Consider the following 19,687-nt stretch of genomic DNA (forward strand, 5'->3'; position numbering starts at 1 on the left):
TTTCAGGACTTTATTGAGCAATAAAAAATATACACCAAGGAAAATATCATTTTCCTTTTTCCCCATATTGTTGTTCCATCTCAAAATTTGATTTAATACTTTCAGATGAACGACCCATGATCGAAAGCGACAAAAAGAAAAAAAAAAGGAAAAAAAAGAGCAGTTTTTTTTTCAGTTCAACAGAGGAAGTTAAAAACCACTGGAACAGTTTGACAGCATCTCTGTTTGTTAACTTGTTCACTGAAAATTTGAAAAACGGATTTCAAACAGATTTGGTTTAACAAGAGTGAAATCACAGACTAGGTCGTCACATCTGAATCTGCCTCTCCATAAAGTTCTGCCAGTTTCTGGAACTCGGGCCCCCAGTCATCCAGGTAGTTATAATCCTGCTCCGAGTGTGTACCAGGAGAGTCTAAAGGGCTGATGGATCCTGTGGGTGAGCCCTGACCCTCGTAAGCGTAGGTCTGGAGGGAGTCGTAGGGTGGCACAGTTGTGTCCATGTCAGCCTCCACCAGTCTCTGCTTGATGAACTCGTGCACATCCACCTCATCAAGGTGTTCCACTGACGGGCTCCGACGGCTGCGGGGGGGAGGAGCACAATATTGTCTTGCCTCTGGGCGAACGTCTCGCCGGAACTTGAGCTCCTCGGCTGCAGCTGGGTTACGAAGGGCGATAATGTCGAAGGCCTCGGTGTCCTCCTCGCCTCCACCCTCATCATCGTAGGTGACTACATTCTCACGGATATCCTCTTCGGAGATGATGAGGGGCTCTTTTTTGCTCCGCCTCAGTGTGATGAAGAGAACCACAATGGCTGCAAGACAGAAGAAGCTTTGTGAATCAAATGAAACTGACAACAGATACCTGACGTGGACAAAAGAAAGTAGCAATTTCACATAAATTGAGAAGTGATGAGAATAATACCAAAAAATCCGCAATAATGTTTCCGTATAATTGTGGAAAACTTCATTACAACAAAATAACAGATTTCACAGTTGTGGGACAAAGATAAATTGGAAAATACTTCTTTAACAATGAAATTAACAAGCCACTTAGCAGAACATCATCACATAAGAACATCTGAATGTGGTTACAATGCTAAGCCATGTTATTTTATGCTAATACCAATCCCTGTGTGTGCCTGCGTTAGTTATTAATTCATAGCTCATGACAGAAAAACATGTTGTGCTTCGTAAACAGCCAACCAAATGAACACAAGCCGATTTTATGTGCATATTTATCTGTTTTTCCATCAGGACACTAAAACTGGCCAAGCGTTGCAGAGTTGTAAATCAATAATACGCTTCAGCCGACATTAGTATGGCTGTGATGATTTTTTGAATGCAAGCTGTTGAGTTGATGACAATATTCACATTACCATCATCTGTGGAAAAATATTTAACCACATGTCAAGCCAAAATGTAAAATGATGAACTGGGTGAAGTTGAACATGCCTCAGCAAATGGAGTTGTGTTTCATGTTAGTTTTAGGTGAGGCTAGTAAGGGAAAGAATGAGTCAGTTTTACCACATCAAATAAAATATACCATGATGTTGTAGAATATGTCTGCAGATAAGTAGCTTACAGTGTAAAAAAAAAAAAAAAAAAAAAAATCATTGCTAACGGTTAATGAAGTCAAGAAGCCAAGTAATATTTGATGACATGCTACATCTTGGAACTTGTTCCTACAACTAATGAGAGTCATGCTTCTTTGGGTTAATGATGACCTCTCTGCAAGATGTTAACAGTAACATCTATTTAATAACATCGCATCAGCAAGGGAAGTAGATTTTTACAGCAGTGCAATATCTAAAAGGAGTTCATTATGCTACATTACAGGGATGAGCGAGATAGATCATTCCTGCAGTAGCGTCTTTTCTGAACATTCAAATTGGATTTCAGGAAGACGAAAAACATCTACGTTCAAACAACAAAAAAAGGAGATTTTTTAAAGGTGATATAAATGTTTTCTGCATCTAAGCATTGCACATCAAGCTTTTTGTGCTATATTTATCCAAATGGAAACACACTATGTTACATCAGTCTCACTGGATTAGACACCATATAACAAAAAGTGAGAGCTAGACAGAGAGACAGGGAAGGTGCAATTGATGGTGGTGTATTAACAGAAGGTAGAGTTTTCAGCTTTCATAACATCAAGGATGCAATGATGTGTTTGGCTAATCTGCTGTATTTACGCATTCTGTGAATGGTTTATGGAGCAGTTTCAAGCTAGATTGAAGGTGTGATGCCATCAAGCTTGAGCAGTCCAGTCAAAGACTGGAACCTTTACTCTTCCAGTTCTCTTGTAAGAATAATAGCATTACATTAGTGGACTGAACAGACTGAAGATGCCATACTAAGTCATCTATCAGCTTTTGTCAAAATGAAATGACCTCTTAACGCAAGGTATTATCGGTCAAAACAGGGACAGGATAGCCTGGGTTGCAGGAAGTGTTTGCGTTCATTTGGCAAATAAAGTTATTTACACACATTATTTTGACAATGGATTTTTGTACAAGACAAGAAGACAAAACAGGCAATTATAATTCACTTTATATTGTCAATTAGTAATCCTAAACAATGAGCTGCCCAAATTCTGCCCTAGGAAATTCCAAAAATGAATCTGTATGGATGGCTGCAGGCCAAAAATTATTGACAAAGAACTATATGAAATTTCATTACATTAAAATGTATTATATTATTATAAAAAATTAACACTCTCCATCTAAAATAACAATTCAAAATAAGAAAAACAATACTCTATCTGTTAAGTAATAATTTTATTGATTTGCAGAGATATTTTTTTAAACATAAAATATCCATATGCTTCTTTTCAGGAGCATAAACACATTAAAAAGACAAAGTGCATGCAACTCAAAGTGCTTTAGTTATATTGTCCACCTTTTAATCAAGAGTGCAAGTTTGACTTTAGCTTAAACAATGACAACATTATAAAGTACACATCTTGGTGACAGACACCGAATAACAAATCAATAGTGGGTATTGAGTTAACATTGAGAAATGTTAAAGTTACACATCATCACTAAATGCCCTCATATTATAGACCTTTTATTATGTTCTTGAATGCCTTGTATAACTATCAATCACTTGTATGTTGGACACATGAAGCTTCTCTTTAATTTGCCTTTTAACATTAGGCTGCAGCTCACTTACTGACTGAGTGAGGATGTCATGGGGGCAAGAGTCAGTGAGTTCAGAGAGCAGAACTTATTTTGGAGTTGTGAGAATCAGCCTGGAATTCAATTAACTCATTTTAAGAAGCTCCTGACTAACTATGTCCACATTAACAAAAAACTGCTGAGCAAATACTGTAACTCAAAGACTGTTGCATTGCCTCTGAGATATTCAAAGTGCCAGTCAAACTCCAGCATAAGATTGCTGAGAATGTCCATGTGCTTGGGTACATTCCCTTCCATCAAGTCTACCTCTCTAAAATCGGGGAAATGGGCCAAATATCCTGAAAGTGGAGACGAAAGAAAAATAGAATAACTAAGAATCTGGGCATAATAACAGGCATGGAAAACCTGAAGGGGGACAATTGGCCAAGAGGAAATTAAACTATGGTCATTTAATATAAATAATTAAAAGCTTGATAAACAAAAATAAAAAGGCTCCATCACTGAATGTACGGAAGAGGATTAGGGCCACTGTGGGAAAATTCTCAGAATTCTGACTTTTTTTTCAGAATGGCCCTGATCGTCTTCCGTATGAATGCATACTAAACTTTACTTTGTATTTTTTTTGTCATCATGTCACCTGCTGAGCAGTAGTAGTTTCTGCTTGAAGGCTCTGATGTGATCAAACAGATGGCTGATTATCTGGTTCCCTGCAGCTGAAGATTCAAAATGTTGAGCAGCTCTGTGACGTCCACCAGAATCTGTGACGTCCACCAGAAGAGCCAGGTCGCGAATCCAGTGCTTATCCATGGTCACTTAAATGTTACTGTCCTTTCTTGCTTGAAACATCCTGATCTCATCACTCAGCTCAAAGAAAATTGGAAGAGACCTTTTCCCTTGGCTCAGACATCTCACCTCCTGTTGGTTCAGCACATCACCATACTGCACATCTGTCTCATCCAGCAGAGTCTTGCACTGATGGTCAGACAGCACTTTTGATTTGGCACACAGCTGTTCTTGGAATAAAATACAATGGCATTTTAAAATGTTCCCTTCGCACTCATGGATTTTTTCTGATACTAGCACAGTGGCCAGATTTCTTCACTAGTATTGCGGTGCATCCATCAGTGTGCAGATTTTTTTTCTCTTTTGGGGTCTCCATTAGTTGTAAAGCCAGCGAGATTTCCCACTTCATACTGTTCTTCTCCAGAATTCTGTCCACTGCCAAAATATCCACTTTTTTTGTTGTACATGAAAATGCCAGCCAGGTCCTGTGAGACTTCACAATTTTCGCTGACTCCACGCAAAAACACCACCAAATGAGCAGACTCAGATAAATTAGTGCTCATGTCAAAATTGATGGAAAAGGTAGAAAATGCAGTTGTTTAATCCATGATTTCCTTCCATATGTCTTGAGTCATGTCCTCGATGCGGTGGCTAATGGTGTTCTGGGACAAGCTGATTAGGCATTTCAGCACATGCCTGATAACATGCCTTCTGCTCCACCAACATTGACTCACTGAAATAAACTGGTGAGAACAAATGCTGAACCTACCAGTTTAGTAGGTTTAGTAGGCCCCTATTAACCCATATATTTGGCAGATGTGTGATAATAATGTGTATTCAATACAGTCAAATCAGATGCCTTATCAGACTTCTTATTGTGGAAGTGGAATGAAAGAAGACTAACTGAGATGTGATGATATAAAATAAAATCTAACAATTCACAGAAATATTTTTAGAGGGTTTGATACCAAAAAGTTTAAGTTTATTATGTAGTACATTACGCAGAAATTGTAGAAATACCACTAATTATGATTGTGTGCTTTCATCTAATTACTCATTTAATGTAATTAGTACTGTAATATTGTATCATTTTCTTAAAATGTATAAAGGCCATTACAAACTGGAGTCAGCCCTGAGATAGTTTGTATCTCTTTCTGACTCGCTCAGGGCTTAATTAGGTTGGCTTATTAGAGGACATGGAGATAAAATATGGACATTAATCAAACAGACCGAAAAACAATCAGACACAAGCAAACCACACACTGACAAGAAACGTCTGAACTTCTTTTGTATACCCTTTTAACCAATTGTCTGTGACTGACTGACAGAGTTGCTGAATAATTAAGTTAAACCATCGGTCTGCCAAATCTGACCAAAGCTAAATATCCCAGAATGCATTTCACATCATCTGACAGCAATACAATGGTAGAGATTAAGCTGTTGTAATTTACCTTGTAAGACTGTTAATGTCACTTTATTAAATGTTAATGTTTTCTCAGGTGAGGAAGTAACCATCTAGATTCCCAATATGTGGCCAGTTTATCCAAATAATCAAGTTTGTGTTATACAAGAAACATATTGTATTGGGCTCATTTACACTTAGCATTAATGATTAACTTGTTAGTTAATGCATTAAGAAATGTTTTTTGGGTTGTGGATAAATGAAATAATATAAAGAGCATACTAAAAAATAGTCTAAAATTTAACCCTACTTATAACAGCATCATATAGTCTACACCTAAAATCTGGTGCAATGTATAAAGGATCATGTTTTTATTATGTGTACAGCACCTTGACTTACAACTACTGCATGACAGATGTTATACAAATAAATGGTCGAACAATCATCTTAAAAATGCTATGTTTAACCAGGCGACAAATTAAAGCCCTGTAACATTTCATATACGGTCCAGCCATATAATAGGTTGTGCTGTTTGTCAAGTAATCAGCTTTGGTCTAAAACCAGCTCAACACTCTTTGGCCACACCCTTAAATCTGACCAAGGTTTTGTGGTTGCAGGGACATGGATTTGTGCATGTGATAGCCAGGAAGTGTTAGAGATAATACTGTAGCTCAAATTCATTCATATTTTATAAGGTTATTTTTAAACATGTGACAAATGACTCAGTGTATCAGTGTTAGATAAAAAAAACATCCCTCAAACAAACAAAAAATCAAGCCTTTGACTCAGTACAATGGTGTCTAATATTATTAAAGTTTAAGAAAGATAAGAAATATCTGGTAGATAGATTTTTTAAAAAAGGTTAAATGTGCTGGAATCTGATTAATTAAACTGTGGCCCACTGACAAAATACAGTGCCCCATGGAATGATATGTTACAAAATATCTGTCCAGTAATTGAACTGTGTGTAAGACACTTCATGCATAGTTCAAACTAAAACTGAGAACCATGTGTGCAATCAGTTCTTCCTCTCTTTTTGTCCTAACTAGAGTCTGCCTTGCGCTGATGATTAGTGATTCAGTGTGTGTGTCTCTCACTCAAGCGTTTGCTCCAAACAGTGGTGATGGCCTTTTGTTCGCCTCAGCCAGAGGCTCTGGCATAGACGAGAGAGACAGCCAGTATGAATATGCATAACCTTCACGCACTAATGTCCACAGACAATCACTGACAAGAGGAGGGGAGAGCAGCAACAGTGAAGCCGTGTTATTAGACAGCTTTGTCTAATCATGTCCGAATGCAGGTTGCTTTGCAAACGTAGAAATTGGTCTGCGACATATCACATAACGGCTGTGAGATGATGCAGTTAAGCCGACGTCAGATTGTTTACTTTTGTAAATTGAAAGTGTTCCTTTTGATTTTCCATGCCTAATATTATGTTTTATTAGATATATTTTTCATTTGTTCTGTAAAGCTACCTGTCCAGATTCTGATCTAAAGTGACAAGATCATATTTGCAAGTTCATACATTATCAATTGCTGTCACTGCAAAGACAGGTTGCCATAGTAACAAGGCACGCACACATGTTTTCTGGGTGCTGCGACAAGCTGCTAACATGGAAGTATCCCTGTTTATTTTCACTGTTTTTCTGACGGTGCTTTGTATGCATGCTGCAGAACGGATCCGTCACACATGAAATCAACGAGAGTGGTATCTACGTTGTTGGCTGTCACCACATTCCTCCATGCTTGTCCTCTACTCTCCTAGTCACAACATGTGGTGTCAAATATGTGCCAGGCAGAGAGTGATTGGGGGGAAAAAAGAAGACTCAGTTGTATAGTAAGAAGGCACATTTGAATTGAATTTCAGATCGTCAACAAATGTGATTTAGGTCTAATCTGATTTTCTGATTCGAGCTGCCTGTCTGAACATGAATCCTCACTGCTCTCAGCCTCAAGTTTGCCTCTTCAACCGCAATAGGGTTATTCTCAGTATTCTTTAAGTTGTATATGCCTCCTCCCTGAATTACATTGACCCTGCTATCTCCATTCCCCTCCTCTTTGCTGTCTTTGTCCTCACCATCTCCTTTCTAGTCACCTCTTCTCCAGCCTCCTCTTGCTGTGTACTTCTTTTCTTATGTCCTTCATATTCTCTTTTTTATATCACCCTTGCCCTCTCTAACTCTTTCTACCCTCATTCTAAATTCTACCTGTGTCTTCACATGTCTATTCATCCCTCTCTCCTCCTCTGTCCTTGTCAAACCCTTCCACCCTTCTCTGCTCTTCTATGGTCCATCTCTTCTACCCAAGCTCCCCCCTGCTGTAGTTCCCGCAGCGGCTGTCCCAACTTACCCAGCAGGATGACGATGCAAAGCAGGATGGCAATCAGAGCCCCCGTGCTGAGACCTGCTGAGGACAGGAACGCCTCGCCCTGGCACATCCGGATCCTACCGTGGCGCTGGCATGGGCAAACACGCAGGGTCAAGGTGCTGGTGCCGCTCAATGATGGCTCCCCGCTGTCCCACACCACAATAGGCAGCTCATATAGTTCCTGGGTCAGATGGTTGAAACGACGCCGTCTTGCAATGATGCTGGCTGTGCTATCTGTAATGATAAAAGATGTTGAGGCAGATTAGATCCCTTAGCTAAAAAGACAAATGGATAGCTTCATATTTCTATTTAGATGCACTGTGCTCTCAGAGAGGCCTGCAATTACCTATTTACACAGACGCACATTTAATTGCATGTAGAAATTGTCAGCTATACAGAAGGAATCTATATTTGCCGTTGGATATTGTGTGTGGATGTTTGCTTTTGAATGATCTAAAGCTCTTAAATTTCTTAGTGTGTCTGCTGCTTCCCTGTATGCCAAGGCTAATTAATTTCAAAGGTGTTTGTTTACTATTTTAGTGTGCTGCAAAAGAACAGTTCACCTTGGCCACTGCAAAAACTCTTCTGTTTATCTACATGTTCCATTCACATAAGTGAAAAGGGTGAATTTATAGAGATGAAAAGCAAATGAGAGAGCTTGAGAGGAAGGTTTTATGGCAAGATTTAATCAAAGAAAGAGATTCATGTAAACACTAAAATAATCGTGACAAAAATGTGGCTTAAAAAGGAGCTTGTTGTGTTTCTCATTATGTACTGTATCTCACATGTCCCTCTCCTTGGACTTTATCCTTTTACCTAAATGCACGATCTGAATCGTATCGCAACACTTACTGTGATGGAACAAATTATTTGCTTTTATTTATTGCAGACAGGCTGTGTAAAACCATTGCATAGTTCACTTCAATATTCTTGATAAAGATATTCTTAAAAATGAATGTATGTGAATGTACCAGATAACTGTATCTGGTACATCCCTATTTATGTGTGTTGGACAATAAAGCAGGATGTTTACTGTATAATATGCCAAGCAGGCTACTTGCCAATGTCCTCTATATAGCTGTAGCCAGCTATAGCAGCCTAGTTTACTTTAACCTAGTTTATTGTGTTGGAGTCCACTGCTGAAGAAACAAAAGAATGAGAGGCAAATAGACACCGCTGACAGAGTTGCCATTAGACATTTGGTGGTCATTATTGACCACAAATTCTAAATTAAGTCACTTCACTTCACTGATTTATAGCATGGATTTTTTCTACCATATTTATTCAGGGGAATGCTTGTTTATGTGCCAGCAGACTGCTAAATATTTTCTTCATAGATAAACAAAAGAGCACAAAGGCAGACTTTAGGTGCATCTGTAACCTATACCTGTGTTATTGCACATGGACACTTATGAAATAATATATTATAGGATTTGGTCTTCAACTTGTGAAGGGGATTTTGACATAAAGAGGACTTACTTTAGATAGTGAGAAACATTATATTTGATGATATTGGTATTGGACATTACTAATCATGGATGGAAATGAGATAATTTACAGAGACCTTAAATCTTATGAAAAGCTACTTTACACTATTCATGGTTCTTGTAGCTGTACATGAGTACTCCACATTATAGAGTGTAAAGAGAAGTAATGTGTCAACGTGAAGGCTTTTGTCAGAGTTGTATTCATGTTTGTTGAGATCAGTAAAAAGATACAACTCTATAATCTCTCCCTGAAGTTAATTGTAGAGCTCTGTAGAACCCAATCATGGATAGTGTTGCATACACTGTGTCCGAAATCACTCCCCGTTTACTATCCTATATATGTCTATTGCTTACTACTGGGTAAACTACTCAGTGTCTATTATGTAGGGTGAAGTGAATGAATGAACAGGGGAATGCTTTCAGACACAGACGGACAAATATAGGATGACATTTACCTTTACTTTAGTAAATAGTTGTTTCCTATTGTAACAGTACAACTACTTCCTTTCAGAAGGCATGCATGTTAAGACGCTTACACCAACATGTAGGCTAATGCACTACACACGCTGGGCTGTTAGGAAGGTTTATCATTAAGAACCTAACATGCCATGCTTATTGGTACATGTACTGTGTGAGAAAGGTTCTCTGAACAGGAGAAGACCAGTTAACCTATCAACATGGTGACCAAATATGGAGGATCCCTGTTCATTGAAACTATATGGCTGGGTGGGTCAGGTACTTGGATGACTAACTCGGTCCTCATATGACTGATATATATTCATGGGATATTTTAAGGGCCGAAAATGCTGAATCGTGCACAGGACAACCTTTTTTTTTCTTCCACCCAGTGAAAACACCTCCGCCGTGCAGTACTATCATGCTGCTGCTCTGAGACCTTGCCTCCCACTCCAATCTCTGCTCCATCTATGAATAATTATAATGATCGACATTTGGAATGACAACACGTACTTCAAGCTTTATTAAGTCAGGCTCGCAGTATCACCGAATCAGCAAGCAGATGGGTGGGGGATTTGAGAGAGTGGAGTGTGAGAGATGCAAATAACAAGGAAGAGAGATGGGGAGTTGGAAGATGAGAGGGGAAGAGGGGGAGGCGAGTGGGGTTGAATGGAGGAAGTGTGTTTGTGTGTATGTGTAAGCCAACGAGGGAGCAGAGAGGACAAATAAGAAGGCAGAAGCAGAGAGATACAAACAAGCTGTGTGTATGTGGCCTTTGCTGTCATAGTCTTTACACTGAAGCACAGAGCACAACAGCGAGGGTCCTTTTACAGACCATAAAAAGGAATTGCATCAAGTCATGCTAATTTCACATTAAACCACCTCTCATCGCAGGTGGGAGGAGGAGAGCTGTGTGCTTGTTGATTAACACCACAGTGTGATGGGCCATCTGCAGCCACACGGCATCAGCATAAGAGGAGAGACAGCATGAGTTAGTACAGTCACAGTTTAAACGTGTTGTGACAGCTGCAACATTTACCTGCAGTGCGGGGCAGGTGACCACCCAAATAAATGAGGGTAAATATTATTTTAAGAGCATTTGACACTTCACTGAGAATTATAATGAATGTTTTGATCCATGCTATTTTGCAGATCACTGGCATTCAATTTTACTCTTTCTTCTGGTGTCTGATTTTCTATCACACATACATTTATATGCATGTGTGTGAGGCTCTACATGACCCTGTGGAAATCCCCTTGCACTGGGTTCATTAAGTCAGAGTATGAACTGGCAAATGGCCTGATTTTTTTTTTTTCATTTTTCCAGAAGCAATAGCATGATAGGTGAAGTATTACTTGCATAACTTTCACTCATGCATTCTTGTCTCTCCATCTTAAGATATGATCTTAAGTGAGACTTCACAGCAACAGATTAAAAAAAACCTTATTGGGAGAGATTCAGAAATGAGGTGGGTCTGCCCTATCAGACTCAATTCTGATTCCTGTGGTCACACTCAGCTCTCTCTGGCTCTCAAAGTTAAAAAAAGAACATTATGAATGCTATGACATTATAATGAAGCCTTTTAAACTGTAACCTTGTATGTCTGAACTAAAAACCTCAGCAGTTTAATATTGAAATACTGAAACAGAGTGTAAAAACAGAAAACCCATGATTTACAGTATCATCTGATAAAATATGCACAATATATTTGAACTGACATATTGAAGGTATTTACCATATAATATCTTTGTAGAGCTGACCAACTGTAAAACATGCAGAGTGTAATATGGACCAAAAATATACCAACAATAGACACATGCGACGCAACCACATCTCGACAGACTTCACACTTGCCTACACATGCACTTAGCTGGATTCCTTGTGAACTTTGGTGGGTGTGTGTAGGTGCCGCTGATGGGATTTAGCACAAACCTTCTCTCTAGTGGTAGCCACTTGTAGCTTAACATATAGTTCTATGGTGGCACTCTGGGGAGAATACATTGGGTTACATTCTGAGGGTGGGTACTTAATGTTGGGGATGGCTCAGGTTTATACTGGATGAATATATTGAAAATAGTGTGTGTATACATAATGTAGGTATTATAGATATTGAAATCCACACCCATATTCTTTCTGCTTACAGAGGCATCAATATATTGTTGTTATAATCATTGTCTGTATGGTCTGTGTTGTGTAAGTGAACCCATCATTATCCGCAAAATCAATGTAAATCTCAAGATAAAGGTTGTTATCTGATTGTGTTAGACTACTTAGACTAGAGCCGCAGTGATTAGTTGATCAGTATCTTAGTTGATGGGCAGAAAATTAATCGGCAACTGTTTTGATAATCGAATAATAATTTGGTTAGCAAAAATGCTAACCATTTGCTAGCTGCAGCTTCTTGAATATGATGATTTACTCTGTGTCATACATGCTAGTAAAGTGAATAATTTAGATTTTGAACTGTTGATCAGATAAAATGAGAGTTGAAAATGTCACTATGAGCTCTAAGCAATTATAAAGGGCATTTTTCACTATTTTCATACATTTTGTAGAAACAATGATTCATTGACTGTTATGCCCTTTCAACCAAATGATTACAAACTGTTGCACATCAAACTGAATATCCTGTATCAATCAGGAACTTGGCAAATTCATATACTGCAACACCCTTTGTATTATTGAGAGTCAGTTCTGCATATTCATGGCTCAGTGTTCAAACACTAATATCATTTTGTGTAGAAATAGCCTTTCATACAGAACAATACACAACACATCAGGAGACAAACATAGCAATCTCCTTTTAAAAGAATCCTTTGCATTCAATAGGGATTAGTTTGAAGGCTTAGTTTACCAAAACATGCCCAGCAGTGACAACAGATAGCAGTTAGTGATCAAGCTCCTTGGAAAAAACAATATTTTTTGCCCATTGCGTGGTTTCAGCATATACACAGCACCACAGTATAGTTTGTGTCTACATTAGGCTGTGTTTTGTGTATTACAGGTAATTACTGGTTGGCCAGTATTCTGTATTCTTCTGCAGTAACAATCAAACGGGACTGCAGTGTACTATTATGTTCCTCTGTAACACAGGAACAAAGTGGTTTAGTGCTCCAAAGCAGTACTAAAGGCTGCTGATGCCTTACTGCATACATACTGTACGAGTTTTATGCAAAGTGATATTGGTTAATTTAAAAAACCAAAAAGAACAAAACAAAAAAACAACACTGCATTGCTTTTACTTAACACGTCATTATCCAGTAATTAATTCGATGTGACTTAGGGAAACATCTGAATGTTGCTTCAAAAATAGGAAATCTAATCAAATACTCAAATGTGAGATTGTGACAATTTTCAGCTGTTTGTTGTGCAAGTTTGACAAAACTAGCAAGAGACAGGCTGCTCTGCCCTCTTTGCACAAATCATGCTGTTTCAGCAGATAATGGGTGTTTTGGAATCTAGAAGTGTAACACCCATTGCAAGTGAAGTGTGAATGACATAAAAGCTAATTAAACGCCCCACATATCAATGGCTTGACAGCACTTCTTTCAACACAGCTGATTAACTGTAATATTATAAGGTCTTCTGTATGCACACTGGAAGAAGATGCCTTCAGAAATCAATTGATCTATTTAAGTATGTGGGTTATTTAGAGATCATAGCCCCCATTTAATTGCCTTTTTAGAAGCAAATGTCATCACAATGTGACAGATAAGGAGATCAAAGAGGCATTCAATTTTCAGTCATTGTAAAGTAGACATAGTCAAGTTGAATACATTTAAAGGGCTTTTAACAGAACAGGTTTGTCATGAAGTGCTTTCCTAGAGCAGCTGAACAAAGGCATCTACCTTGTTTTCCAGCTTTAATGGTGCCTAATATGCTTTAAGAGTTTGACCTGCATTTATTGTAGCACATCCAGCACTTAAACTGCATCAACACATCCAAATGAACACTCAGTCTTTAAGGAGCCATGGCATCATCTCCTCACATGCAAGGATCATAAGTCCACAGTCTTGATCTGAATCTAAGACTGAATCTGTGCTCTCTTTTCTGCCAAAAATCAACACTCAGTGGCTATGCTGATCTGGTTTTGTTTAACAGAGCTGGAGTTGTTACAGGTCTCCAAAGGAATAGCACCGAATTACCTAAATAATAGCCTTTAACAAATCTCATATTGTTGTAAGTAGATAGAAAATAGCTTCGCGAAAAAGCCATAATGTTTGGTTAATGGGTTCTTTTTAAAACTCCTGATTGTTGAAATGAGTGAAAAGGAGGAATCGATTGTAGATATCACTAGTTATTTAACTAAAGATGTGGTTATTAAACAGATCAGAGTGTCTTAAAACCAATCCCCTTTTTTCCTCATGCAAAGAAAGAGCACAGCCATACAAAAAAATCAAGTTTCATAAGGATCCATTGTGAGCAAACTGTAACTGAGAAGGAAAGCAGGTCATGAGAGAGTTAGTTGTGTGAGTGACTGAGAGGGATTTTCGTCAGTTTCACAACAACAGAGGGAGGTATTAGACCCTGGCATAGGGCAACTACCAACTGTTGGTCTGCTACAACAGACATGAAAGAAGCTGCTTTGAGTGTGAAGAGCTTACTTGAATTATCAGACACAGGAGTCAACAGCATGGTGCATTGTGCCTCTCTCTCACCCGGATATTGTGAACACAGCAAATAACTTCTAATCCACAGTGGCAGTAGACCACTATACGACTTTGACACCTCTTTTGAGTGCTAGTGCAAATGAGGACTCCAAGTAACTTGAGATGACTGGAGCAGCAGCAGCTTAACTTTAAGAGGGCGGCTGGTGTTTAAATACTTTAGATGAGCTAGACAGAACTCAGAGAGAAAGTGATATGAATCATTTTATAGGTGGACAGGAATTCTAACAAAAGGTGTGTAGGTGTGTGTGTGTTTAAAAGTTAGAAGTTCTTAAAACTAGAACCACTCTCCTTGTCTAAAAGCTGGTTTAAGTGTGCCCCTGATCAAGGTATTTAACTGCTTCAGTGGAGCTTCTCTGCGGTCAACAGATCAAGTTGGGAGGCTTTGTTGGGCACCTGCCTCTCTTTCTTCTGGTCAGCTAATAGTCCAGGTTGTTGCACTAAATCAGAAAGTGCTCTTAAAAAAAATCAGAGTTAAAGAAATGACTTCTCTATAAAGGAAATATTTCTACCTCATACAGTATGTCTTACATAAAGAAAATAAGTAACCGTTTAGTGTTTCCATGCAGTGACACACAGTAGGCCCATCCCACATAGGATTATATCACATATAGTTTGAGACAAACAAGAGCCTGTGGGATGGTATGCAGCAGGAACTAAAACTCAAATTGAAAGGCACCATTACTCAAACAGCATGAACTAAAAAACAGCTATCAATCCTTCATGAAAGAACAGTTTCTCTCCTGAATGGTAAGGGAATATTTTGCTACAGATGGCTCTGTTTTTTTAAATCTCACAACTTTTGTGAGAATCATTTTGTAAGCGTGGGAAAGTTTTTTTCAAATGGCTAGTATTTGGATCAGAAATGTGTCATTTCAATAGTTTCCACTGTGCTTCTCAAAAGAAGACACAGTCCCCTTGGGTACACCTGCCCACCAGGCACTTAGTGAGGTCTGGCTCCGACAGGGTGCCCTGGTTTCCCTGATCAAATTAGTCCTTTCCAAAGACACTGATGTAGAGAGTGCTTTGAATTGCTTTTTCATTGAGGTCCTTCATCTGAGACCAGTTTGATCTGGAAGGCCCTACCAGGAGGTATTGCCCACACAGTTACCCTTGCACACTTTAGCTATCCATTTACTTCAGTATACATAGCAATGTCAGAGGTTGTGGAGGTCTTTGTCACATTATTACATATTATTACACAGAAAGCAAAACTAGGAGCAACACTGGCAGAGAATGGCTGCATCTCTGTGGCCAACTTGTTGTTGGTTAACAAGTGATTAGCTTTCCTTCATACCCACAGTGTGATTTCCTAACACAGCATATGGCAAATCAGCAAGAGATATTTAGCAGACAGTTGTGGAGGTGTTTTATCTCCATGTATTCCACAGTAATACCCCAGAGCATGAAGTGACAAAGACAAGAAATATATTTAACAAGTGTCACAACACATAAAATATATTTATAACTAAATTCCAAAATACCAATCCTTAACTAGCTGGGATGTAAAGGGAATCATTGTACAGTATATCCTTTGTGGAATTAGGGCCTCTGCTACATATAGCTAAATATATTCCCAATGATAAATATAAATTATTCATCATCAAGGATGGTAAAATATTATTTATATTGTCATCTGTTATCCTTAATAATATGGGTCTTTGGACTAGTCAATCCTTGCCTTGTTGAAATCATTTGCCCCTCAGAAGTGGAAATGGATGGGAGGTGAGGGAGGGCGTCTCTAAGTGCCACTTACATGAATGCAGCAAAACTTGCCTCTGCACCTCAGTGTACTTGAAGTAGGAAAGGGGAATGCTTGTGGTGGGAAGCAACTGGACCAAGGGCTAAACAGACTTATCTCCTATTATCACATCGATTTTTTTTCTTTTCTTTTTTTTCTTTTACCTCTCTCGCACTCTTTCCCTCTCTGTTTTTTTGCCTCTCTCTGGCTCAGAGATTCTCCTGGAGTGCTGTGAACTCCTCTTCTCAGTGGGAAACTGTGAGATCTTCTGGCTGAGAGCTTTTAAAAGCCCTGTGATTGCCGACCAACCTAGGGCTAGGTATTCACCTGAGACTGAGATGGTTGCCATGGTAACACCTACTGTTGGCTCTGCGCCGGCACAAAATAATGCGCGCAGGAGGGGAAAGTGAAAGCGCCTGAGCGGGTAATCCATTTGACAACACTATGTGCAAACATGCCAAACCACTATAACTACGATGTTTCATGAAGACCTGACTCTGAGTAAATCCCAGTGGCATTTTGGTCTCCAGATGACGATGATACCTAGTTGACAGAGCACATATTTTTATTGCACCTCCAAGCTAAGAGGAAATCGTTAGCTTATTGGATCTCGGAATGTGAGCGTTGTGGATGGAGTCTTGCCCTGAGGGCCGACTGCAAAACTCATAAGAAATGCAAACAAACATATTGATCACTTTAATTACCTTCATTGTCCTTCAGGGTGAAGTTGGGATTTACTGGGAGCAGGCTTGGCAAAGCAAAGGAAAACCGCTGTCCATTGGCAAAGTCATCCTTATCCACCGCTGTGACGGTCTGGATCACCTGTTGTTCAGAATACATAATACAAATTACTTTTCAATGACAACACCTGCAACTGTTTAATTAGCTGATGCACCATTTAGAATCACATATCACTATAATTGAATGAAAGATAAAGTGTAGATTCAGATTTTGATGCATGTCTCATGTTCTGTTGACCATAAATGTTCAGTTCCTTTGACCTACAACACACTGGCCTTGTAACATTTTCTCCTCTACCTGTGTATACTGCTTGAAAGTGAATGACTGTTTCAGTCTGCAACTTTTAGACTGAATTTGGTCTCTGCCAGGAGGGAGGTGGCATCTAACAATGACAGGAGTGCTCTCACAGCAACCTCACCGCTACTTTTGTCAGTTTGTTACCCTTAATTGGTAAAAGACACTGTGAGAGCGTGGAGACAGCCAGCCTTGAGAGAAAAATATCACCTGATAGCCCCTGTCACCACAGGGAATTCTTATCTTCAATGTGATATTTGGGGTGTTGTTGTGCTTCTAGTGTACTTGGACACAACTTTGTTTTAAACTCGGCTGTATTAGGATGTATTTTGTGAGTGCTTCAGTGTACTTATGTGAAGGTTATAGCTGTGAGAACGTATTCTGACTAGGGGATGATGGAGAAAAAAAAGAAGGGGAGGGGAGCGCGACTTCAATGGGTAGAACTGGGCTGGCAGGACTGATGTTATTAGTATGCATATGGAGTGCTTGTATGCTGTCTTTGGTGCTGAACTCCATGGCAACAGTAAACATGATAGTGTGTCAAAGCAGCAATGTACATTTTTGGGCATCTATTTTTCCTTTCTAGGTTAGCAATGAGAAAACGTTTTGTTTTTGTATAACTGGAAATTGTATGCTAATCTTTCCGGCCCCTCTCTGTAAAGACTTTGTCATAACCTGTGTATAAACGATACAAAAAAACTAATATCGAAAGGATATACAGACCAGACTGAAATAGGCATCGTTTAATGAGGTTTTGAGCTTCTTTGACAATAGCCCTTGTTTGTGGATGGTGTTTAGACATACTTGCTGCAACAACTTTTACAGTGTTACAGAGAGAATCACAGAAGTATTCTACAATCATTTTCAGCTGAATCTGCAGTCGGGCTTTGTCAAAGTACAAGGGAAGGTGCAGAGCATGCATTCACCCTTATTGGCCTTAATAACCATCCCCTCTTTGAGAACTTCTGTTTCATTCCATCTTGGTCGACTCTCCTCTTTAGTTCCTCTGAAACCAAGTGCTTCATAAAACTCGCCAGGAATGTAGCGCTTGTGCCTCTGGTTCTGTTGTGTGCTAATAAATAAACTTGGGTTTTTGGTGCCCTATGCTCACCTGGCATTTTCAGTCCCACTTTGGATACAACGTGTACTATGTTCTCCACCACTGTATCATCTCAGTTGCTTTATAAGCAATTCGATACACCCAAGGGCACCCAGTGCACTGGCTTTAGTGTGCTATCCACCGACTTGCATGGCTCAAAAAGTGCTTCAAGGAGGCCAAAGTAGGTTTTGCCTTTAATTGCTTGCTTATACAGACCTCTGAATCTGGTCACTCCTCTCACACTTTAGTCATCTTTAAGTAGCTCATAGTGCAAATCATTTATCTTAGGCACTAAATACAAGCTTGGATAGCTCTTGTTAGTATGCTGCATCTTGTTGGACATATGGAAAGTATGGAAAATATATCATTGCAGCCAAACATTGACTCATAGAGCTCCTTGCGTTGACTCACGGATTACCACAGCTATGCCCTGAGAAGTTAATGGAATCAGCGATAAGATTCACCTTAAGAGTAGTCTGTAGAAGGTGTAAGTCAAGTGAGTTGGTAGCACAGTGGACAAACCGAGACTCTGAACACTCGAAAAACCACCTTGACATATTACTAGCTCCATCAAAACAGAATCCCAATAGATGTACAGTTGGGATGTTAAGCCTGAGAAATACATCTGATGTACCTGAACAGGGTCTTTCCACTGCTGTCAGAAGCATCATAAAATCCAAGGAAATCAGAGTGAATCTCCATGGTTTCGTCTACATATTGCAATGTCAATGAAAACTGCTCTATTGTACTGTCATCCATGGTACCATGGTTCAAGGTACAGACTATTAACAGCATGGGACACAATCTCACTGTGAATAGTGCAGGTGAATGACTTCATTTTGAATTCTGTCCAAGTGTCAGTTATCTCTCCAAAGAATCATTCTCTCTCTTTTGGGAGGTTGTAGGTACATTCCAGCATAAGTTCATACAAAATGCCATCGTGGCTGCTGTCTCCCTGAAAAACCCTTCTTTCCCAGGAAGAGCACTGACCTGAACAGTTCTCGTGTGCTTTGTTGTATTCTGAGCTTGGTGGGCAGCATGGATAAATGGGCTTTCATTGAGGTGTTCATTACAGCAAGTTTTTTTGTTGAATGGCATCACTGCTTATACTTCTCACACTTGTTGAATTTTTCAGTGGCCTTCCACCACTTTGTGAAGCCTCCCTTGAGAAAACTCCCTTACACTATCTTTATTAAATTGACCTTTCTGCACCTCTTTTGACACAATTAAATAAGGCAATGCAATAACTGTCCTCAATATAATGCAGCCATCTCAATTTGTTGAACCAGGTTTCATTAAATGGATGACAAAACATTTATTTTCCAAATGGCTTGGCACTAGTTGGAGCTTTTGGCTGAGAACATCAGTGATCTCCCTCTACTACAGTCCAAAGACCTGTTGTCATTATTTTGTTTCCCATCAGTGTGATAAACCAGTTAATTCCCTTTTAGGAATTATCATAAAAATCAAATTTAATTTTTGGAAATACAGGGGCTGTGATTTAATTGGT

General features: G+C 39.2%; 1 protein-coding gene across 1 annotated transcript in view; it reads right to left on the reverse strand.

Annotated features, from left to right (window-relative positions):
- Window positions 1–222: 222 nt before the first annotated feature.
- Window positions 223–19,687, reverse strand: part of LOC128382051 (cadherin-18) — a 65,036-nt gene continuing 45,571 nt past the window's right edge. The window contains exons 9-11 of the mRNA XM_053342029.1: window positions 16,748–16,865; window positions 7,674–7,925; window positions 223–811 (exon numbers count right to left, since the gene is read on the reverse strand). Of these exons, the coding sequence (XP_053198004.1) occupies window positions 300–811; window positions 7,674–7,925; window positions 16,748–16,865 (882 nt within the window). The 3' untranslated portion in view covers window positions 223–299. The remainder of the gene's footprint in view (window positions 812–7,673; window positions 7,926–16,747; window positions 16,866–19,687) is intronic.

This window comes from Scomber japonicus, chromosome 21 (genome assembly GCF_027409825.1).
Source record: "Scomber japonicus isolate fScoJap1 chromosome 21, fScoJap1.pri, whole genome shotgun sequence".
NCBI lineage: Eukaryota > Metazoa > Chordata > Actinopteri > Scombriformes > Scombridae > Scomber > Scomber japonicus.